At 46.8% G+C, this 24,864-nt stretch overlaps 1 protein-coding gene across 2 annotated transcripts in view; it reads right to left on the reverse strand.

Annotated features, from left to right (window-relative positions):
• LOC106583180 (SLIT-ROBO Rho GTPase-activating protein 3) overlaps window positions 1-24,864 on the reverse strand; it is a 102,624-nt gene that overhangs the window by 32,379 nt on the left and 45,381 nt on the right. For both annotated transcript variants that reach the window (XM_014167076.2, XM_014167077.2), the window contains exons 3-10: window positions 22,124-22,286; window positions 17,463-17,525; window positions 10,324-10,509; window positions 8,547-8,675; window positions 5,407-5,628; window positions 5,087-5,188; window positions 3,641-3,838; window positions 2,950-3,034 (exon numbers count right to left, since the gene is read on the reverse strand). In XM_014167076.2, the coding sequence (XP_014022551.1) occupies window positions 2,950-3,034; window positions 3,641-3,838; window positions 5,087-5,188; window positions 5,407-5,628; window positions 8,547-8,675; window positions 10,324-10,509; window positions 17,463-17,525; window positions 22,124-22,286 (1,148 nt within the window). The remainder of the gene's footprint in view (window positions 1-2,949; window positions 3,035-3,640; window positions 3,839-5,086; window positions 5,189-5,406; window positions 5,629-8,546; window positions 8,676-10,323; window positions 10,510-17,462; window positions 17,526-22,123; window positions 22,287-24,864) is intronic.

Here is a 24,864-nt window from a genome sequence, read left to right on the forward strand (position 1 = left end):
GGGTACAGGGGGGGTCATCTCACACTGGTGACACTGTGCAATGTCAGTGCCAGCTCACTGAGCCCTTTGTCCCAAAGCCCTGTGCATGTCTCAACACACACAGAGACACATGTGCAAGCAAAAACACCAAACCCAAATATTCAAATAGTTTCACTTTCTTTCAAACTTTCACCAAAAACACACACACACAGACAGCACCTCTCTCTCTCACACACACACACACACACACACACACACACACACACACACACACACACACACACACACACACACACACACACACACACACACACACACACACACACACACACACACACACACACACACACAATAAACCTTTTCTAATATCAGGTAAACACAAGACATTGAGTGTAGGTTAGGCAGTGAAGAAGTCAGTTAATTGTTATGACTGTAATCCGTATCCATCAGAAGGGCTCTCCCACTAACCACAGCTCTAACTGCTGCATCTATGAACTCATTTCAAAGCCAATAGTTAATCAAGGGTTTATTAGCTAGGGTAGAGAAAAGCCCTTTGTCTTTTATATAGAATCCATTGAGAATTGAATGAGAGACTATAGTGATGAATGACCCATTTCTCTATACATAATGTTGGCAGTACAGATGCCCTATCTTAATGTTATGTTGATTTGTCCTGCCATCCAGGTCTCCAGTTGGTCATTTTGTACATATGTATATATAAGATGTTCTTTACGCAATCCCAAAACTGTCCAATATAAATCGCAATCTGGGTCAGATGAGCATGATTTGAAAGCTTGTTCTATTTCCAACATGACTAGCGAAGTTATAAAACATGATCTTACAGTGTTAGGCTTTCACAAGGCAGTTCAGAGAAACAGATGGTAATGTTGGTGGGCATAGAAAGGAGTCATGTGTGCATTCAGGTTCGTGTGCTGCAGCAGATTCTCTTCAAGAATAAACAAACATTAGCTCATTGTGTTCAGAACAACCCAGGGTATGACGTCATGTCATCTTGTAACTGTACATCAAACTTAGTGATCATAAACGTTGACCCTGTATAGGACATGAGTTTTATGATTGGCCCAGCATCGTCCGGGTTAGGGGAGGGTTTGGCCGGGAGGGCTTTACAAGTAGGCAGTCATTGTAAATAAGAATTTGTTCTTAACTGACTTGCCTAGTTGAATAAACATTAAGTGCACTTTGTGTTTGGCTTGCTTTATTACATCAAAGTGGTATTTATTATAATCCTCAACATCTCATCTTTTAAAATATATCAAGTCATCTTCATTTATAGCATTTCCCTCACTCTAACAACAAAAAAATTGCAAAAGTAGCCCAATTACCGGGAGAGATTGGTGCAGCTTCTTGTCGCACGTGGTGTTCAGAACGGCTGTCAGTCAAAACCCATACAGCGCTGTGAAGCGCAGTCAGAGCTCTGACATCCAATTTAGGTGCTTATTAGTGCCCAAAACTGCCATTTTCAACCCGTATATTGGTATAAGTGTAAAGGGTTAAGTGTTTCATTGTAACTACAAGAATACATCAGTAATTGGTGACTGAAGTACTTTTGTTCAATGAGCCGAGTGCTTTATGTAAACCTGTAAAGTTGAGGTCTCAATATTCTAAACCTACATTTCAAATACAGTGCCATAATCTAACAATAGGCAATGAATCATTACGCTGGTGTATTTTGTGTGACTAGCTGTGAGTTCTACCTGCGTTAACTGGAGATATTCATGGTGAACCTCTCTAAAGTATCTAATACAGAAGATCTGTAGCTATCCCAGTCACATTGACTAGTTTCATGTTGACATAGTGCTGTAGTAATCTATACAGCTAGGTCTGATGTGTGCACCATGTGGTATTTCTCCATGGTCACTAATAACACATTCACACACACACACACACACACACACACACACACACACACACACACACACACACACACACACACACGCTTAATGAGCAGGCTAGATTGATCACCTGAATAATTAAACATGGTTGGTATGTCCCTACACAGACAGCAGCACTGAGCCACGATCACACAAACAAACCAGCTGTGGGCTATGTTCACATGAAAACACATTCAAGCAGTCTGAGGTATCAGTTCATAGAGATCTGAAGATGACAGAGGAACATTAGGGATGCCTAAACTGACTAGACAAATCCATGTCGACCAAGTTTGTGCACTGTATGTGTGTATGGGGTGAAATTGTGTGTGTGTGTGTGTGTGTGTGTGTGTGTGTGTGTGTGTGTGTGTGTGTGTGTGTGTGTGTGTGTGTGTGTGTGTGTGTGTGCATGGCCTCAGCTGGTTGTGCCTGCTGTCCCTCTCTACTAGGTGAACCCCTGGTGCAGTAGCAGCTGCTGAGATGGTGCTGCTGGGAGCTGGGACATCCTGACTGATTGGGCGTAAACTACTCAGGGTTGAGGTGACAAAGGTCCCCCTGGGAGGGGCCTCTGCGAGAAAGGCGGGGGTTTCTATTACCCATACTCCTCCAGGATCCTCCTAGAGGCTACAACATACAGGAACCAACCAGTGCAATGTCTCAATCGTGCAAATGAGAAGAGAGGAGTGGGGATCGATGGTGCTTTAGTGTTTTCTTGTGATACCTTTGATGCAACTCGCCTTTGAATATGAACTTAATTCCTCTTCCCTGGTTCCCTTCTGCCCCTTGAGAAGAAACAAGTTCATGTGGTCTCCTCCCGCTTCCTCTGCCTGGTTCAGCTTTGCTCATTAGATAAGAGCTCCACAACACTACTGGGCCTGATGGCGGCCATTTTACACACCCATCACCTATCACATAGGGATTTCTTGCTCATACTGAGCTAGGTGTTGACACGCAAGGCCTGGCACCTGCCATTAACACCACTGTGACCAGAAGGAAGTAGGAGCATTACGAGAAGGGGTGTCAAACTAACATTGATTTAAATAGATATGATGTCATTGGTGGAGAGACCGAGGGGCCTTACCTTCTCCCAGTGTCTGCTTCAGGAGGTCATGCTTGGCCTGCAGTTTAATGATGAGGTTGCTGCCGTTCAGGAACTCCTTGAATTTCTGTGAACCCAAACAGACCAGATGAAGGCGTCAGTGAGTGAACAGCGCTAATGGGATGTGACTGGAACAGGCGGAGACGCCTGCCATCCACCACAGAGGCCAGAGAACACATTCAGTCAGTTTCACTCTGTACGGAACAAACTCAATCTGTTCCTGGGATAATTGGATTTCCATGTGATTTCCATAGCATGGGGCTTGTCATATGTGTTTTATGGAATAGTGTGATGGCAGATGGCTTGATGTTGATGTGCAGTACTGTACACTGCAGTGCCCCGCACTAAGCTGACAATCAAGGCCCTTTTAGTCAGGGAGTAAAGGCTACGGCAGTACAGCCAGGTTTATTCCTTAAGTGTGAAACAAATTTAACAGGCAGTTGCCCTGAGGCATGGCTGCATATCTCAGGGAAAAACAGGCAGGTATGAAGGCTATGTATAGCAGGCAGGTATGAAGGCTATGTATAGCAGGCAGGTATGAAGGCTATGTATAACAGGCAGGTATGAAGGCTATGCATAACAGGCAGGTATGATGGCTATGTATAGCAGGCAGGTATGAAGGCTATGTATAACAGGCAGGTATGAAGGCTATGTATAGCAGGCAGGTACTCACAGTGAAGTAGAAGACCTCTGTCTCCTGCTGGTTGGCCCGTCTCTTGGCCACGTTCAGTTTGCTCATGTAGGTCTCAGAGGCCACAGACTTGATGGACTCAGTGGAGCGGCTATGCTGGAAGGCATCGGACACATCAAAGTCCTCCACAGTCAGCATGTCCTGCATGGTCTGCATGGTGGCGTCCAGTGTCTTCCTCACCTACAGCAAAGGGAACAATTCAACAACTGAAACAATGACAAATGAACTAGGATTTCCTACTCAGTCATCTGATCCAGGTCCTTCAGAACAACAAGAAAGGGAAGAATTTCAACCACAAAAAATGAAATGGTGACAAACGAAACAGCATTTCCTCCTCAGTCATCTGATCCAGGTCCTTTGTAACATAATAGGCCAGTAAGATTTTTTTTACTTCAGGGTTCCCTACGACACGTGCAAGGTCAAGTGTGAGTGATCACTGGCATATCCCATTTCAAAGACAAATCGACCCTGAATAAAAACTGATGACCTTTGACTATAGCTGCATGACAGCTGGCAGCCTTCCTCTACCCTAAAGCAGGTACAGGGCTCATTCCTAGGCAGTGTACCAGATGACCCACCGGGTCAGCCATCCATCAGAATAACAGCAGAATATGAAGAGCGTCTGGTCTGGCTGGATGTAAAAGGGCTGCGGGGTCTTTCTCTACAGCGCTGAGATTACCCGTCAGTTATATGAGATGTTATGAGACGGAGGCATAGCCATCAGGGCAGGCTGTAGCTAGCCAGCCAAGGTCATTAGCACCTCCGTTAGCACTTGCATCTACTCAGAGGGTGAGAGGTGTGTTTGTCTGTGTGTGTGTGTGTGTGTGTGTGTGTGTGTGTGTGTGTGTGTGTGTGTGTGTGTGTGTGTGTGTGTGTGTGTGTGCGCGCCTGCTGCTCCCACTGAGAAGAACCAGTCATCACAACACACAATCAGCAGTGATGTACTGTATCTACATGGAACATGCACCCATTAGTGTTATCACACACGTTCATATCACAAGCTGAATATACACTCTGCTCACAAGGAGTGTGTGTGGGCCACTGAAATGAAATTTCGATGAGAGCTGATGGTCTCTAAAGACCGGGTGAGTTTGGGCGTGTCAGAGAGAGAGGTGACAGAGGAACAGAGGCTACAGAGCGGTCTCAGTGTGGGGAAGCAACAGACACACTGGGGGGGACGCTATCGTGGACTCCCGAGTGGCACAGCGGTCTAAGGCACTGCATCTCAGTGCTAGAGGCATCACTACAGACCCTGGTTAAATTCCAGGCTGTATCACAACCGGCCGAGATTGGGAGTACCGTAGGGTGGTGCACAATTGGCCCAGCGTCGTCCGGGTTAGGGTTTGGCCGGGGTAGGCCGTCATTGTGAATAAGAATTTGAACGGACTTGCCAAGTTAAATAAAGGTACATTTAAAAAAAGCCTTCACCTCCTCGTTCTCGATCTTGAGCGTGGCCAGGCGGGACTGCAGCTGGTGGTAGCGCATCAGGAGCTCAGTCTGCACTGGCTGCTGGGCACTCACCTGGCACACCTGAGAGGACACAGACAGAGAGGGCTGGGCAACTTGGTTTTTCACAAACTGTCTCACAGGATTGGAAAAAAACATGCTTGCTGTTTCTGCTGGCATGAATGTGGTTTCCATGGTTTAACAAATGTATTGGTTGTACTTGTAACTTGGATACATTTCGATAAAGATATAGTATGAATCTATAAATGTACCAAATGTATCAGTCATTTAACACCTCTCACCTCGTCCCCCATGTGGGGCAGGTACTCGAAGCGCATGGGAGGGCAGAACACCTGGTTGTGCATGTCCATGATCTTGTGCTTGTCGCTGCGGGAGTCCAGGTTGTCCACGGCGTTCTCCATGATGTCCAGGCCCTCGTGGCGACTAGTCTCCAGGTTGTACTCAGCTGACAGGTAGGTCCTGAAGGTACGTGCCAGGCTGGCGTGGTAACCCAGGTCGCAGCACTATAGAGATACAGTCATTATAGTATAGTATAATACAATAACTAACAGAGGAGTAGAATATAATAAAGGAGTTGATCATGACCTGACTGGAAGCATACGCCTAGGGTCCAGAGTTTTCCAGCTCAGGTCACGTGTCTAAGAACATACTGGCCCTAATTATGAACAACCTGACAAACCAGTCTGAATCCATGCCCTCATTATACACAAGTCAATGTGATGAACTCAGTCTTTAGCATGCACACGATTCAGTTACACAATTCCGCTCATTTCCTACGAGCATGTTACTAACCTGACCTCCAACATTAACTAAATTCCAAATTAGACACTGTTGGGGGTTAACGGGCAGAAATAGAATAATAGAATACACCGAATTAGAAAAGCAAGTACAGTAGGACACCTAAGATAATTAGCTCAACCATGGAGCTGCATAAACTAACCTCATTACTATAGCCAAGTGGGTTTCTAAGAGGCTTCGGGGGGCCCGAGTCTGACTGCTTAGTGATTCACTAAACGCTCTTTAATAAACACACAGGAAGTTGCGCTCGACTCCAATGATAAACCCCCATATCTGTGGTTGTTTTATAGCAGGGTCAGTGTAAAATGAGTAAGGAAATGGGAGCACAGAGCTCGTTATGGTACAGAGTTGTATTTCAACAGCCACATCCCATAAGAAACACACTGCCTGGCTCTAATGAGTTCCATGCTCTGATTGAATCATGGTGCTATCGTGTGTAGACTGTAGCAGGAGTGCTGACAGGCAGAATACTGGTACTGCAGAACTGATGACATTGTTTATTTGCATGCATGTATTTTATTTCCATTGATTCGGGTGGACAGGGCTGACTTGCAGTGTGGATGTCTGTTTTGATGGCTGGCTGCTAGTGACTGTTTCTGTGTGGTATGACAAACAGGCACTTATCCTCTGCAAAGCTTGTGGCAGCAAAGCACAGCGAGTCATGCTCACAATCCCTTTCCCTGCAGCGGGGCCGGATTTGGGATGACATGGCCCCTTTTGCTTGCCAGACACAGGAAGCAGCTCCAACAAAGTGGCCCAGCACAGAGACACAACCACCAATCAGAGGTCTCCGTCTGGCAGACCCCTGAGTAGCCTACAGCTCCTGGTGTAACAGTGTAGGTTCCGTCCCTCTCTTCGCCCCAACCTGGGCTCGAACCAGGGACCCTTGCACACATCTCCAACTGACACCCCACGAAGCATTGTTTCCCATCGCGCCACAAAAGCCGCGGCCCTTGCAACGCAAGGGGAAAACCTACTTCAAGTCTCAGAGCGAGTGACATCACCGATTGAAACGCTATTAGCGCGCACCACCGCTAACTAACTAGCCATTTCACATCGGTTACACTGGCTAGCTCCTTCACACTTCACACAGTTGATGTTTAGAACATTTTAAAGAGAAAAATCCTGGATGCAATCTCTCTCATTGCCAAAAGTCTGTCTAGCATCAAGCCTCTCAGTTCAATTGCATTATATGTTTCTAGGCATACAGTACTTTACATATGCAGGATCTCTGTATCCAACTCCCTGACCTGTTCAGAGTATCAGAAGAGGCCAGGCAGGCCTGGGGCAATACCACAGTAACCACCCAGCAGTAGACTGGCACGGAGGTGGGAGAGAGGAGGAACATCTGGTTGTAGAAACAACAGGTAACCTGCGGCTGAATGATCCCTGCCACAACCACCAGGTAACCCGGGGCTGAATGAACCCTGCCAACCACACTGGCCACACTGCTGCCTGTATACACAGAGCCTGCACCCAGACCCTGGCTAGGGTTTCATTCCTCCAGCCATTAGTGGTCCACAAAGCAAACTCATCCTGTTCACCAACCGTAATCACAGACTTCTCAGGCAGGCTTGCTGCTGGGCTGCATTGGCTTTGCATTTTGAATTATGATGGTGGTTCACCTAGGTATGGTCTTTTCTGTCATGTAACTGTGTATTACTCTCTATTTCTATAATCCAATGGATACAGTTCAACGTAACACATTATTTATTAGAAGTGGACCAACAAAAGAGGGTGAAAACCCTGGCTGTACTGTAGATTTGAGGAATGAAGTAAAAGAAAAGGGAAGTGTTTTGTTTTGAAGCAGGAAGCACATAGGATCAGATTAGTTTCTGTGTGTGTATGTGTGTGTGTGTGTGTGTGTGTGTGTGTGTGTGTGTGTATGTATGTGTCTGTGTGTGTCACCCAGGGTCATGTTTCACCATCAGTGTGTTTTGGTTGGCTCCCTGGGAGAGTGTGGTGTGTGACAGTAACGGCCACGCTCCGCTCCAAGTCTCTCAGCACAGCTTCCAAAGGGGCCTTAGCCCTGACAGCACTCCAAGCCCTCACAGATAGATGAGGGCATGACAGAGGGAGGAGAGGAGAACAGGGGTAAGAGAGGGAAGAGAAGACCAGGAGGAAGGTATTCTGATTGTCAACATTGAACCATTCCCTTGACAGGAAGTCATCATTCATATTCCAGAAGAATCATAACAATGCCTTTAGGGTGGTAACATACAGTCGGGGTGTAATGTATACCTGGCAAAGCCATTCAGTTAGACATATAACAACAGTACTACTGGAGGGCTTAAAACAAAACTGTTGTGTTTGAGATTAAGAGACACAAATTGGAGGTAAACACTTTTAGTCAAACCAACAGAACAGCTTGAAGCAATACAGCAAATGAGCTAAGAACCGTGAAACAGATGGTGAGAATATATAGTGTAGCAACATTAGACCAACGTTAGACCAATGTCAGACCAACGTTAGACCAACATTAGACCAACATTAGACCAACATTAGACCAATGTTAGACCAACATTAGACCAACGTTAGACCAACGTTAGACCAACGTTAGACCAACGTTAGACAATCCCAGCTGTGAGACACAAACCAGCCTGTGTGTCTATCGCATACTTACATCAATCATATCAGAGACATCGTGGATGTAGTATTTCGCCACAACGGCATTCGTTGCTGCCAGGTTCAACAAATAGTCGTTGCGGGCTTTAGTGCACTTCAGCTTGTTTTCGGAGTACTTGGCTTGCCTCTGGGGGAAGGAGAGGGGAGAAAGAGAGAGGGAGAGAGAAATGGAGAGCAGACAAAGAGGGGGAAAACAGTCCATGAAATGAAGCAACGTTGAGTGGGCTAAATGGTATTTGCACAATAACATAGGAGGGTTGCTGTGCAGCCTGATGGCTTGGCTTAGTGTTGTCAGGAAAGAGGTCAGAGAGGTCCACTGTAAGAGATGTTTTTTAAGAAGCTGCATGTAGACAATATCATAAGTGGTCTACCCAGGCTGGTCCTTCAATCACTCCCTCACAGCCATTCTGTCTGTCTGCTAACACTTGGCACAACAATCTGCACAGCCCAGATGTGAACAATGAAATAGCCATAAAATATTGTTTCGGTCCAGTGTGCTTGCAAACAAAAACAGACTAACACAAACAGTCACTCTAGTGTTCTCCAATTGTGCTCACACATAAAACAAGTCATGTTTACAATGTGTCAATGACAAGTCATCTACGAGAATTAAATCTATAGAAATATGCTGTATTTAAACGGTTTATATTTCTCATTGCAGAAATACACACAGCTCTAGATGATGCACCGGCTTTGTTGCTATGGTTAACTGGACATGCTGCGTCTGCTTAAGGCATCCAGCTGGGAAACATTCAATGATTCATAAAACGGAAGAAGTAGTCGTCTGCTGTTCACATAGCATCACTAATGGATGCTAGTAGACCGATACATAATGGTATTGACAAAAATAATTGACTTAAATGGAAAGCAGCGGCACAGAATCATTGAGACTTGGCTCACAAGCAGGACTAAAGAGAGAGACAATTTAACAGCCAAAACTTGACTTGTGTCTGTGTGTGTTTGAAACCACTCCTTATCCTCTTCCAGATGGACAATACTGGATAACATGTACTTCAAATACATACACATGTACTTCAAATAGACATGATTCACTAACTCAAATTGCACATGTCCATTATCATGCAAATGAAACATTGGAGAAAAGGGGATTATGGCTTGATTGTCTCATATTCTTGTCTCTTCTCCTTCTTGTCTCCTCTCCTTTGTTCGGAGGTAGCTAGAAGGATTTTGAATGAGACTGCCACTGTAGCCTGCAAAATTAAGTTACCAGGCAGCGTGGAGAGAAATAACGTTCATAGCTACAGCAAGTTATAAATAGTGAGTGGGGTTGGTATGGTTCTCCTGGCAGCAGCTCTGTAGAGATGGCAGCCTGAGGAGGGAGGAAAGCTGTCGGCCTGACAGCCTTTTGATTCCCTGAGCTGCACTGATAATGGAGATGCATTTGCATTGCAGAAATTCCCCCTGAAAATCATATCAAATTGTATTTGTCACATGCGCCGAATACAACAGGTGTAGACTTTACCATGAAATGAGCCCTTCCCAACAACACAGCTTTCAGAGTGCATGTGTGTCTAGCTGTGGACCCATGCTCCGGGCGGTCGGCTCTCTCTCTCAGAGCGGTGAGCTTACACACCTGCACCCACTCTCACAAAGCCTTACTATCTTCTCATTCACATACTACTGAGAGGATCCCTCTGGCACAAAATACCACTTATGGAAGTGACTAGGCTGAAAACGTACAGTACTGGCAGCAGTCCCAGCCAACAGCTGTTATAGATATTATTATGGTCATCAAGCCTTGGTGTCAGCCTCACCTTCTCCTTCATCTTCTCGATCTTCCTAACGGAGCTTCGTCTCTGGGGCCGGTCCTCGTGGCGCAGCAGGTGGACGTTGAGGTCAGCAGACTTACTGAACTGCTTCTCCTCCTGCTTCTCAGCGTCCTTCAGCTTGCTCTCAGCGCTGATGCTCTCTGTGTGGTACATGTGGTAGGTCTTCATCACCTGGAGGAGCAGGACAGGATGAGGAGGGTGGAACAAAAACTGGACATAGAGCGAACAAATGGGTGACCTGAGGTGACACATAGTTTGAATCTCTGCTATACTAACATCAAGCTGCATGATATATTCCCTCCAACGTTGGCATGTGGAAGCTGTTATTTGCCCCTTTGTTGGCCTAAGCTCAGTGAGCATACACACACGCAAGCATACGTGCGTGCGCACACACAGACAGACACAGACATGCACACACACACACACACACACACACACACACACACACACACACACACACACACACACACACACACACACACACACACACACACACACACACACACACACACACACACACACACACACACACACACAGCAGGGTGTGTGTTTCTACTTCAGTGCTCGTGTCCCCCATATAGCCAGCGGATGCCAGTCAGATAATGTTTTCAATGGAGCATGACTGGCAGACAGACAGACAGCACAGCATCTCATAGTGGGTCTAACCCTCAGAGACAGACAGACAGACAGACAGACAGACAGACAGACAGACAGACAGACAGACAGACAGACAGACAGACAGACAGACAGACAGACAGACAGACAGACAGACAGACAGACAGACAGACAGACAGACAGACAGACAGACAGAACCCTTGTAAAGTAGAGCCCTGATGTGTGCAGCATCTTGAAACGCCTCCTGTGCGTTTGACTCGACAGTGAGTGAGACCCAGTACTATAACTGGATACACCCCAGGATGTTAGACTGACTGAGAGCCTGACGTTAACGCTAGTTTGTTCTCTTCCAGTAGTTAATGCTCACTTTGTGTGGCATCATGTGACTGGATGGTGTGGCCACCACAGGGTTAATGGGTTAGTTCGGGTTATGTCAACTCAAACACACAGGCAGAATCTCTACTACTTCCAGCTGACTGCTACTGTATGATAGTAAGGTTTCTTAGTCAGAAGAACAGCATATATTCGTCATCTAGCCTATGCTTCCATCAACAGAGCTCCACTGCACAAGGTGCTACAAGTCTTAGGAGAATAAAAACAAAAGACAAAGATTTGAAAGGCAAACACGTCAAAGAAAAAAAAACGAAGCAAAAAAAACGATTATCTACTCTGGTATGTGACAGAGCTCACAGTAGAAAGAAGTCACTTCAGTGTTTTGAGAAACTAGGTCAGCAGTGTGTATCTCCTTAAGTTGGCAACCCAGTTCTCCAACAGCGTGAAAAGAAAACAGGGTTTCCAGTCAACTTTGAGCAGCACAACTAAAAGACCTGCAGCTAAAGACAAAGACATTTGCAGGAACATTGAGGTGAGGCAGGGTCTCCCTTCCAGGAGCTGTGTGTGGTTACGGTATGTCTCCACTCAGACAATACCCTGAGGCTATTTGACTTAAAAACACGCTCTCTGTTTTTGCACTGATGAAAGCTACCAGGAACATATTCCAATGTGGAAATACAGACAGACGTGATTTCCACTTAAAGGGAACCGTGGCTGCAGCATTTAAATGTTAATGCAGAGACCTCACCCAACCTAACATGACAGACAGATAGCACAGCACAGACAGCACAGAACAGTGGGTCTAACCCTCAGACAGACAGAGACAGACCGACAACACAGAACAGTGGGTCTAACCCTCAGACAGACAGAGACAGACCGACAACACAGAACAGTGGGTCTAACCCTCAGACAGACAGAGACAGACCGACAACACAGAACAGTGGGTCTAACCCTCAGACAGACAGAGACAGACAGACAACACAGAACAGTGGGTCTAACCCTCAGACAGACAGAGACAGACAGACAACACAGAACAGTGGGTCTAACCCTCAGACAGACAGACAACACAGAACAGTGGGTCTAACCCTCAGACAGACAGACAACACAGAACAGTGGGTCTAACTTTTAGAATTTGAATTTTGTTTACTTTCTGAATTGCCTAGCATTGCAATTTCCACTTAAAGTAAACTATGGCTGCAGCATTAAAGAGACCTCACCCAACCTAAAATGTTGCCACAAATGTGGCACTTTGATATTTTATTCTGTGTTCTATGAGCCTTTGAATTAAAGCCAAATTGTTTTTCTGTAGTTTGTCAACTGGAAAATATGAATGTGTTGTGTGAGGAGACCTGTCACAATAAACATGTCCATTATGGATAACAATTACCATGACAGTCAGAGGAGCACCCTGGAATGAAACAGGAGAGAGATGGAGAAACTGGGCCTGTTGTAACACTGAGACGGTCTGTATCAGACTGTTCTGCTCATCTCAGACCCAGGTTGGAGACAGAGAGCATATCATCGCCATCATTTGTTTAAACAAACTTCCTACCCGGGTAGTGTGCTGCTGCATTCATTAGACAAACAGCCTCTAGTGGGACAGAGTTAAATAACAAATGAACCAAGTGAACTGCAGCATGACTTTTTGTTCTGTACTGTTTGGATCAACACAGCCAGGTGAGTAATTGACTCTGTGATCCACTAAAGAGATTGCAGGTCTTTGCTCTCATTTCTCATTTCAGATTCACTACATATAATTCAAGCCACGGGCATCAAGCCTCGCGCCCTCAAATCAATATCTGTCTCAGTGGCAGCCGCAGCAGATACTTTTAACAATGTTTGAACAATAGCTTAAGCCCAACACTCTTAAATCACTCCCCTCTGTGTTAGTGCATGTGAAAGGCATTCACAAGGGATTTCTGCAATTCTACTTCTGACTAAATACATAGTTGTTTGCAGTCCATAAGATCTGTCATCTGATTACCAATTAGCTAATAGTGTCAAATGTTCTAGGAGCTAAATTGCTCCACTTGTTTTTTGCCGCCCGGTGTTTTTTGCAATTTTATACGGAGAAAAACTATAACAATAGTGGAAACCATAATCATCATTATCATCGCCATCAGAGACTTTCGGGAAATGTCACTGCTGTAGGTTAGTGATTAGTTAGATTTTTGATTGGCCACCACTTGATGCAGATGGGGCTTGAAGACGAGGGGGATCATTTGAGAGCCTCTCCCTGTTATCATAAAACATTATCATGGCTATTCTATTCCACCGACATATTTAGCCAAGCCATGGCTGGGCTGGGCCTAGCTGTTAAAGAGCAGGGGGAGCAGGGTAATAATGATCTATTCAACTGTCTGCTCCCTGATGCATTTGGACTCTTCTGGCTGTGACCTTCAAATGCACACCACTGCTGGAGCGACCCCCCTGAGCCTTACCCCACACAGGGTAGCGGAGCGCCCCCCCTGAGCCTTACCCCACACAGGGTAGCGGAGCGACCCCCCTGAGCCTTACCCCACACAGGGTAGCGGAGCGCCCCCTGAGCCTTACCCCACACAGGGTAGCGGAGCGACCCCCTGAGCCTTACCCCACACAGGGTAGCGGAGCGACCCCCTGAGCCTTACCCCACACAGGGTAGCGGAGCGACCCCCCTGAGCCTTACCCCACACAGGGTAGCGGAGCGACCCCCCTGAGCCTTACCCCACACAGGGTAGCGGAGCGACCCCCCTGAGCCTTACCCCACACAGGGTAGCGGAGCGACCCCCCTGAGCCTTACCCCACGCAGGGTAGCGGAGCGACCCCCCTGAGCCTTACCCCACACAGGGTAGCGGCTTGGACACCAGCCGCTTAAGAGGAAAAACAATCTCGTCTCATTCATAAACATATCATCTCTCTGTGCTCGTGGGGAAAGCCTGGCAGACTCAAGGGCAGACAGAGGTGGTGCTGATGGAGCTGTGAGCTCTCATATCCTTTCCTTTAGTGTGTAGGGGGTGCTGATGGAGCTGTGAGCTCTCATATCCTTTCCTTTAGTGTTTAGGGGGTGCTGATGGAGCTGTGAGCTCTCATATCCTTTCCTTTAGTGTGTAGGGGGTGCTGAGTACATGTGCAGGGTGAGAGTGGATCCTTTAGTGTGTAGGGGGTGCTGAGTACATGTGCAGGGTGAGAGTGGATCCTTTAGTGTGTAGGGGGTGCTGAGTACATGTGCAGGGTGAGAGTAGATCCTTTAGTGTGTAGGGGGTGCTGAGTACATGTGCAGGGTGAGAGTGGATCCTTTAGTGTGTAGGGGGTGCTGAGTACATGTGCAGGGTGAGAGTGGATCCTTTAGTGTGTAGGGGGTGCTGAGTACATGTGCAGGGTGACAGTGGATCCTTTAGTGTGTAGGGGGTGCTGAGTACATGTGCAGGGTGAGAGTGGATCCTTTAGTGTGTAGGGGGTGCTGAGTACATGTGCAGGGTGAGAGTGGATCCTTTAGTGTGTTGGGGGTGCTGAGTACATGTGCAGGGTGAGAGAGGATCCTTTAGTGTGTAGGGGGTGCTGAGTACATGTGCAGGGTGAGAGTGGATCCTTTAGTGTGTAGGGGGTGCTGAGTACATGTGCAGGGTGAGAGAGGATCCTTTAGTGTGTAGGGGGTGCTGAGTACATGTGCAGGGTGAGAGTGGATCCTTTAGTGTGTAGGGGGTGCTGAGTACATGTGCAGGGTGAGAGTAGATCCTTTAGTGTGTAGGGGGTGCTGAGTACATGTGCAGGGTGAGAGTGGATCCTTTAGTGTGTAGGGGGTGCTGAGTACATGTGCAGGGTGAGAGTAGATCCTTTAGTGTGTAGGGGGTGCTGAGTACATGTGCAGGGTGACAGTGGATCCTTTAGTGTGTTGGGGGTGCTGAGTACATGTGCAGGGTGACAGTGGATCCTTTAGTGTGTTGGGGGTGCTGAGTACATGTGCAGGGTGAGAGTGGATCCTTTAGTGTAGACTAGAGAGTGTGATTGGACATGGAGCTTTAGAAATGATCAGTCAATAAAATATAGTCTGTGGTGGAGAGAATGCATGAGTTTATTTACTGTAACATATACCACATTTAGACAGATACTAATGTCATTATTATGCAGTCATACACTGAGTATATAAAACATTAAGAATCAAATCAAACTTTATTTGACACATGCGCCGAATACAAGTGTAGACCTTACCGTGAAATGCTTAATTACAAGCCCTTAACCAACAGTGCAGTTCAAGAAGAGTTAAGAAAATATTTACCAAGTAAACGAATGTAAAACATTATAAAAAGTAACACAAAATAACAATAACGAGGCAAAAGGGCAGGGTGTAACTCAATATTAGGAAGGTGTTCTTAATGCTTTGTACACTCAGTGTATATTTTACATTACTGGGTAAGGGCTATAGCGTATTATAGGTGAACGTCTGTCTTTAGTCCTTTGGCCTTGATCTTGGTTGATGATCTTTCTGTTTCTCGTTAAAATTAGTCACCTATTTGTAACTCACTATAACCCCTTTCTTTTCACCGTGTTGTGGTGGACATGTCCTTTGATAGGCTGTCACTCATGACATCAGATGAATAACTCATCCAGTCTGCTGTACTTAGGGGGTAGCTAGAGGACTGCTGAAGTTGCCTGGAGCCTCTCCAGACATGGGCACCTTCAGTATCAACTTCACAATGCTATAGGCGGGTACAAGCACAGTGTCACACAGTATGCCCTTCATTTCTCCCTGGTAACAATGGAAAGTTTATAGAAGAGTCAATAAGGCACAGAGAGAAGCCCTGATGGACACAAAGACAGTAGACCTGATGGTAGAGCAAATGGTGGTTAAAGAGTTTACATTCCTGTTACTGTGGGCCCAGCCACTAACATCAGAACAGCCTGCAATGTGGATGTGATTTGAGCTGCAGCCTGCAGCTGGTTGACTTGGAGAGAAATGCAATGTTCCATTCCATCATCATAACAATCACCCTCCTCCTCCTTCTCCTTATCATCCCCTCCATCTAAGCTAAACACCACAGTTGGAGAGAGAGACAGAGAGAGAGAGAGAGAGAGAAACACCGAGAGACAGAGACACAGAGAGACAGAGAGAGAGAGAGAGAGAGAGAGAGAGAGAGAGAGAGAGACACAGAGAGAGAGAGAGACAAAGAGAGAGTGAGAGACAGAAAGAGAGAGAGAGAGAGAGAGAGAGAGAGAGAGAGAGAGAGAACAGAGAGAGAGACAGAGAGAGAGAGAGAGAGAGAGAGAGCAGAGAGAGAGACAGAGAGAGAGACAGACAGAGAGAGACAGAGAGACAGCGAGAGAGACAGCGAGAGAGACAGCGAGAGAGACATAGAGAGAGAGAAAGAGAGAGACAGAGACAGAGAGACAGAGAGACAGAGAGAGACAGAGAGACAGAGACAGAGAGAGAGACAGAGAGAGACAGAGAGAGAGACAGAGAGACATAGAGAGAGACAGCGAGAGAGACAGAGAGAGAGAGACAGTGAGAGACAGCGAGAGAGACAGAGAGACAGAGAGAGACAGAGAGAGACAGAGAGAGACAGCGAGAGAGAGACAGCGAGAGAGAGACAGCGAGAGAGAGACAGCGAGAGAGAGACAGAGAAAGAGAGAGACAGAGAGAGAGACAGCGAGAGAGACAGCGAGAGAGACAGCGAGAGAGAGACAGCAAGAGAGACAGAGAGAGAGAGACAGCGAGAGAGAGACAGCGAGAGAGAGACAGCGAGAGAGAGACAGAGAGAGAGACAGAGAGAGAGACAGAGAGACAGAGAGAGAGGAGCGCTAGTCTCATCACATTGCTCTCAGTAGAGGCCTTGATACTGGCTGTGTTTGGATGAAGGGATGCATCGAGAGGGATGGATTCTGACGGGGGGAGGAGATTGGTTTTGTTGTACTCACAGTGTAGAGTTAGTTTGATTCTGACGGGGGGGAGGAGATTGGTTTTGTTGTACTCACAGTGTAGAGTTAGTTTGATTCTGACGGGGGAGGAGATTGGTTTTGTTGTACTCACAGTGTAGAGTTAGTTTGATTCTGACAGGGGGGGAGGAGATGGGTTTTGTTGTACTCACAGTGTAGAGTTAGTTTGATTCTGACAGGGGGGAGGAGATTGGTTTTGTTGTACTCACAGTGTAGAGTTAGTTTGATTCTGACGGGGGGGAGGAGATTGGTTTTGTTGTACTCACAGTGTAGAGTTCGTTTGTCACTTTCACCAGCTCCTCATGCATCTGAATCCCAATGTCCTTACTCTGAAAAACAAGGGGTTGGAAAACAGTTAGGGCCAATGCACATCAATCAATGTACTGTCATATATTAACAAATAGCTACAATTGTGATGAATATCCTGTACCAACAAACTGGTAGGCAAGGTTTTTCAGTGTGTGGGTGGTGATGAGACACTGTCTGGATCAATTTGAATCTTGACAGCACTTTAAGGAGGTGTACATACAGTACAGAGAGAGACACCCTGAGAATGAGCGTAGAGTATAAAGATGTGATGGATGGACAGAAACATACATCATTCCAAAAGAGAGACTTCCAGCCAGACCAGCCAGTGGAACACAATCAACCACTAGACTAGTGAATTAACTACATCCCCTCTGGCCTCGCTCTCTCTGTCTGAAGAGTGCTGGAGTGCGTGTGGTTTCATGCTCTGCCGCTCTCCGTGGCGTATGTTTAGCTACTGATGTTTAGGTGCTGATTGTTAAAGCTGCTGTTAAGTTGTGGTGCTTGATGGGTAAATGTCCCATCCTTCACCTGATGAACTGCCACTTCTGCTCTGTACTGAGTGGATGGGGAAACACCCCCAATCAGCAGTTATAGTGTTACCACTTACTTGCCTATATGATGTGGTCACACACAATCATGCAGTTCATTGAGGTCTTTCCATTTCTCATGCAAGTAGATGACATCAGTAATGACTCAAGCTGAGAAAAGGCACAATCAGCTGTTTCATCTTTCCCTGGTGTCAACCAATGTCCAGACTGCCATTCTGTCATGTCATGTACAGTGTTGTTTTTCAAAAGGAGCCTTGAGAAATATGTTGTAACTGATGGAAGCTTGACTTGTCAATGACGTTGAGTTCTTCTAACAGCTTTCAAGATGGACCAGGACTCTGAGTAATGTGTTTTTACAAAGGACAAACACTTAGTGGCCAGTTTATTAGGTTCACCACCCCGTTCACGAAAATGGTTCCCTCCTACAGACAGTGAGTGACCTGGCCGTGGCAGACTGGCACCGAAGCATCCAGTTACAGTTCGATTGAACGTTAGAATGGGCAAAACGAGTGACCTAAGTGACTGGATCGTCTGTGCCAGACACCGGTCCAGTATCTCAGAAACGGCCTGCTCCTTTTCACGTACGACAGTGTCTAAGGTTTACAGAGAATGGTGCGACAAACAAAAAACATCCAGTCAGCGGTAGTCCTGTGGGCGAAAACAGCTCGTTGATGAGAGGTCAAAGGAGAATGGCAAGAATCGTGCAAGCTAACAGGCAGGCCACAAACAGACAAATAACGGCGCAGTACAACAGTGGTGTGCAGAACGTCATCGCAGAACGCACAACTCGTTCGTCCTTGTCACAGATGGGCTACTGCCACAGACAACCACACCGGGTTCCACTCCTATCAGCTAAAAACAAGAAGTGGCTCCAGTGGACACGTGATCACCAACACTGGACAATTGAGGAGTGGAAAAACATCACCTGGTCCGACGAACCCAGTTCCTGTTGTGTCATGCTGATGGCAGAGTCAGGATTTAGCGTGAGCAGCATGAGTCCATGACACCATCCTGTCTGGAGTCAACGCTACAGGTTGATGGCGGTGGTATAATGGTGTGGGAATGTTTCCCTGGCACACTGCAGCATTTACAGCCATCCTACACAACCTAGCTAGTGATGATGAGAGTGGGAACACACCTGGTATTGTGGGAGCTCAGTGAGAGAAAGTAATTGCTAGCATGGCTGTACGTGCGACAGAAAGCAATCTGTTCCTAGATTGAGACTACAGGGGTGTGTGAATCCACCCACACCACACATTACTGTATTCACAGAAAACAAAGTAGGCACACAAAGGAAATAACACCTTTACTAACTTCACAGAAGTATGACTGACTAACCTTTTCTCAGAAAAGTTTTTCTATAGCAGAAACCATGAGTAATTACTCTCAAACTCTACCTCACGGCTAACAGTATCTTTCATAACGACCCTCACACATATATAGGACGTTTCACACTCCCATATTGTCCCCAAAGCCTCCACTGTCTATGAGTCCCTACTGTTCCAGGTCCTAGCTTTGTGTATATCGAAACTGATATATGGTCCCTATATGTCCATGTCTGCTAGGAGTTATGGTTCTGCCTGCTAAGGTGGCCCTCTGTGGACATAAATCATAGTGGAGGGTAATACTGTGGGATCGATAGTCAGCAGCGCTGCTACTCTCTGACTCTACAGCACAGAGCCAAGCACCAGGCCACACACACACACACACACACACACACACACACACACACACACACACACACACACACACACACACACACACAGGTAGATGCACGTAAGCCTGCACGCAGGCACACTTACACCCTGTTCATACTTGAACGCACATCATCTATTTTTGTATGGGTTACGCAAAACAGGTTTAACCATAACAACCAAGCCCTAACGTACGCAGGCTGATGACGAGTCAAAACTGGACCGTGGAATCAATCCCGGAGGGAGGGGCTCATAGCAACAGGAGGGGCCAGCTGAGATGGAATTTTCTGAGCTTTGGACAATAATTGTGTCTCCCTCCACCCTTTAAAATATACTGAGAAAAGACAGAGAGAAAGAGAGAGAGAAAGAGGTAGCCAAATTGTTATTTTATTTTACCTTCATCATCAGACCTCCCAGGGAGTACAGGGAACATGTCTTTTTAAATCAGATATGAAAGAGCCTTGGCCTGAATGTGATAAGTGACAAGCTCTTTTTGTGAGAAATATGTGAAAGCCTCCTGGCAGCAGTTGAATGGCATTTGTATGCATCGTGGCTCTGATGTCAGACACTGCAGAGGGAGACAATGTGGAGCAGAGCAGGGAGTGGACAATCCTGATGCAACACACAGTAAGAATATAGATGTGACAAGTCAGATTGTGCTGGCCTACAAATAATACATTCATGAAATACTCTCTTCTCTCTAAAAAAAAAAGGGGGGGAGAACACAGTGCAGCCAAATTCTATTGTTTGTTCCATTTATCTTGACCGGATTTTGAACTGTGCAACCCACTGAGACTTTGCAGTTCTTGACTGAGCCATAGCACGAGGGGGTGTTGTATAGCAGCCTATACCGTAGCCTATACCATACACCCGGGTAGCCTAGCGATTAACAATGATGGACCAGTAACCAAAAGGTTGCTGGTTTGAATCCCTGAGCCGACTAGGTGAAAATGTGTATTTATTTGTCATACCGGTGATATACGTAAGGGATAATCAACAAGGGGCTGTGCGTTCTATGGAAAATAATGAATGGCAGAGAAGGTGTGTTCTACGACGCACTAGAGTAATTCAACTGACCTTCTGAGTTGCCGCATAGAGACCTGAGTTGATTATCCCTTTTATACCATGCCTATATTTCAACACATTTGCTGCTAGAAATGTGTTCAACATCCACCGAAGTAGCTATCAAGCTCTAACCAGACTCAGAGGCTACTAAACCTCCAACAGAGAACACCTCACTGAGGAGAGATACTACAACAAAGACCTGTGTCTTTTTCTCTGGACAGATCAGGCCTAGAAAAGGCCCAGAGTTTTTCCTGGTCAAGTCAAAAGGTCAGATCGCATGAAAATGGAACTATCTATGTATTCATTTATGACTGTCTGGATATCAGAAATCTTGGGCATCCCTGGGTCTTTCTTTCATGGGCTGCTTGATTCACTTGTAGCCTACTCAGCTCTCTGCTCCATTAATTTTCTTGACAGCTACAAAACTACACAGCATATTTCTTTAACATGTTATTCATTGTCACCTCTAGGCCTGCCAGCGAGCGCACATAGCGCCGTTCATATTACCAGCCAGAGGAAAAGCTACTTGAGGACACTTCACTGACTGACAGGAGGTTGTTCTGTTTTCAGCCCAGGCTGGTGCTCTCTACAGCGTTGCTTTTCCCCCCATTCACATTCCTGCCGACACACACACACACACACACAGTAGTGTGTGAATGGAGGATGGCAGTGCAGGCTGGGTCTCACCTCCAGGAAGTCCTGCCAGGTGTAAACAGGGGTCTGGTGTGTGGGTTAGACCTCAGTCATCTCTGCTGACACAGGGCAAGACACTGCTCACAACAGCAGGGACTGTTGTGAGCAGGGGTAGGGGCCCAGGGGGAGGGGTAGGGGCTCAGGAGGGTACCCTAGCCTGCTTTACCTCAACCCTGCTACTCTACTACTACTCCACAGGCCACAGGGAACAGACGGAGGTATACAATGTGCTGACACACGGGTCAGCTGGTGATGTAGCTGCTCAAAAAACAGCACTGCTCACACAGTCTCACGGTAGCCTACCATCAATCTGTATACTAACGTTGGAGGATGGAAAGGATGGAGGCAATTTGCTTTCTTTCAGACTCATTTCAAAAGCGCTGGTTTGAAAGCAGGTTTGAATGCGGTTCTAACCAACAAAAACAATGAGGCCTGGTATTAATTGTGTATGATCACGATCTTAGAGAAAGATCAATCGACATGCTGCCCATTACTGCTCAGCAAACTCACGAAAAAAGCCAGAGCTCTCTGACCACATGGGCACTGGTGATAAGGAAAGGTGTAAACAGAGGGATAGACGGATGGACGGACAGAGGGATGACTGACGTATTAACTGACCTTCTTGAAGAGGCGGATGACGTCCTCGCTGATCTGGGCGAGGCGGACGATAACGTTGTTGGTATAGATGTCATTGAGGGTGGCGTGGTCCCTGCTCTCTCTCCTGGTCTGGTTCAGTACCAGGTACCAGCAGTTCACACTGGACAGCAGGTGCTGGTCCTTCCTGAACACAACACAGAGAGGAGGTGACGTTAGAGGGATTAGTAATGCAAGTGTTACTGTAACATACAGTACATACCTGCCGTTTGTCTCTGCTTTTATCATTTCAATATTTCTAAGACCTACTATCGGATTAGGGTGTCTATTCAACAGGCAACAGACCAAAAGTGATGGTCAGAGCAAATATCTGAACTCCCGCAGAAGGTTGATGACTTGCCATTATGTTGAGCATAGCCCATCCCCAGTAAATGTGAGTGAGTACGTTGCCCAAGGTTGCTCTGGGTAGACAACACCCACACATGCATTATGTTTTTCTCTTTGACAGCTTTTGTTGGAGTAAAACATGAGGGCTACTAAGGCTGATTCCTGTTCACACTAAACAATACAGCTGCTGCATGATCCCATTGTTGGCTGACTGCAGAGACAACCACACTGACATTATACATCACAGCACTCTCTCTCTGCCTGTCTCTCCCAACTCTTTCTCTCCATCTCTCTCTACCTCTCTCCCACCGACCCTATCTCTCTTCCTCTCTCCATCCTTCCCTCCCTCACTATCTCGATCCCTCTATAGTGATGGCACTAGGCCAGAACAGATGCCATTAGTTTCTCTTGCAGCGCTCCAGTCTGACACGGCATCGATTGTTTAATTCCTTAACGCTGGTAACCATAATGACCCTGAGAGGCATGGGCTCTGACTGAAGCCTAATCCGCTTTCACGCATCCCCCTCCAGTGTAGGTTAACTCTCTCTCTCACACACACACACACACACACACACACACACACACACACACACACACACACACACACACACACACACACACACACACACACACACACACACACACACACACACACACACACACACACACACACACACACACACACACACACACCCCTGTCCCTCCATCTAAACCCTATCTCAAACTCTGGGGAAAAGGACAAAGACGAGAGAGGGGTGTGAGGCAGAGTGAGAGAGATAGCAGGATAGGGTTTCACTGAGCCTGGGTGAAAACTGGGATCAGTGCTAACATCAAAGGTTCCCCTCTACAGAGAGCTTCCGCAATGTTAATCACTTCTAATCAAGCTGTTATCTGTCCCAGAGTGCTGCTACCAGTATTCTCCCACTTACCCCCACAGCAAGACACCACAATGTACACAGTTAACATGCTATACAGTCATATGGTTCTACCACAGCCATACATACTGACAGTCTATGACTGGTGAGATGCTAATGCAGGTCAACTCAGCTGAGCCAAGATGAATCTCACCATTTGAGGAAGAGGAAGAAGGATGCTTGCTGTGAAGAAGAAGTTGGGCAGAGAATCATATTATACTTTGAAAGCAAGAATTCAGACTTGTGCATTTGAAAAGGTCTGATTGAGCATTGTCCATCGGATCACGGTTTAAAAATGACTTTTACAGGGGGACTTTGTCAGGGAAGCAAGCCAAAACACGTTGATTTGGAATCAAGAGGAATCGGAGAAGTAATTCTCCAATCAACCCAAATTACAATATGGGCCAGTTCAATAATCAAGAGGTCACTAGTAATAATGGGACGAGTAAATTGAACTTTGCGTTGCTATGGCAAAGGGATTAACAGTCTCAGATAGACTAGATAGAGGAAACATTAGGCCTGTAGATGACTCTCTAACCACAATACAAACTCAATGGGGTGAAAACATGTTCTCCTTGTCTTCTGGGATGACCTATTTCCTGTCTCGGCACCTTATTATGTCATCACCTTATTCTTACCTATCTTACCTATTACCCATCTGGCTACGAGAGCTGCAGCTCATCACTGTGTAATTGGTGTTTGTGGATGAGAGGCCTGAGATGCTTAATCACCTCCTTAAGCACAACCAGGCTCACAAACACACTCTCTCTCTCCCCCCACTCCCAGTCTCTCTCTCTCTCTCCCCCACTCCCAGTCTCTCTCTCTCTGTCCCCACTCCCAGTCTCTCTCTCTGTCCCCACTCCCAGTCTCTCTCTGTCCCCACTCCCAGTCTCTCTCTCTCTCTGTCCCCACTCCCAGTCTCTCTCTCTCTCTGTCCCCACTCCCAGTCTCTCTCTCTCTCTCCCCCCACTCCCAGTCTCTCTCTCTCTCTCCCCCACTCCCAGTCTCTCTCTCTCTGTCCCCACTCCCAGTCTCTCTCTCTGTCCCCACTCCCAGTCTCTCTCTCTCTGTCCCCACTCCCAGTCTCTCTCTCTCTCTGTCCCCACTCCCAGTCTCTCTCTCTCTCTGTCCCCACTCCCAGTCTCTCTCTCTCTGTCCCCACTCCCAGTCTCTCTCTCTCTCTGTCCCCACTCCCAGTCTCTCTCTCTCTCTGTCCCCACTCCCAGTCTCTCTCTCTCTCTGTCCCCACTCCCAGTCTCTCTCTCTCTGTCCCCACTCTGTCTCTCTCTCTCTGTCCCCACTGCCAGTCTCTCTCTCTCTCTCCCCACTCCCAGTCTCTCTCTCTCTCCCCGCTCCCAGTCTCTCTCTCTCTCCCCGCTCCCAGTCTCTCTCTCTCTACCCGCTCCCAGTCTCTCTCTCTCTCTCTCCCCGCTCCCAGTCTCTCTCTCTCTCCCCCCACTCCCA

This window comes from Salmo salar, chromosome ssa22 (genome assembly GCF_905237065.1).
Source record: "Salmo salar chromosome ssa22, Ssal_v3.1, whole genome shotgun sequence".
NCBI lineage: Eukaryota > Metazoa > Chordata > Actinopteri > Salmoniformes > Salmonidae > Salmo > Salmo salar.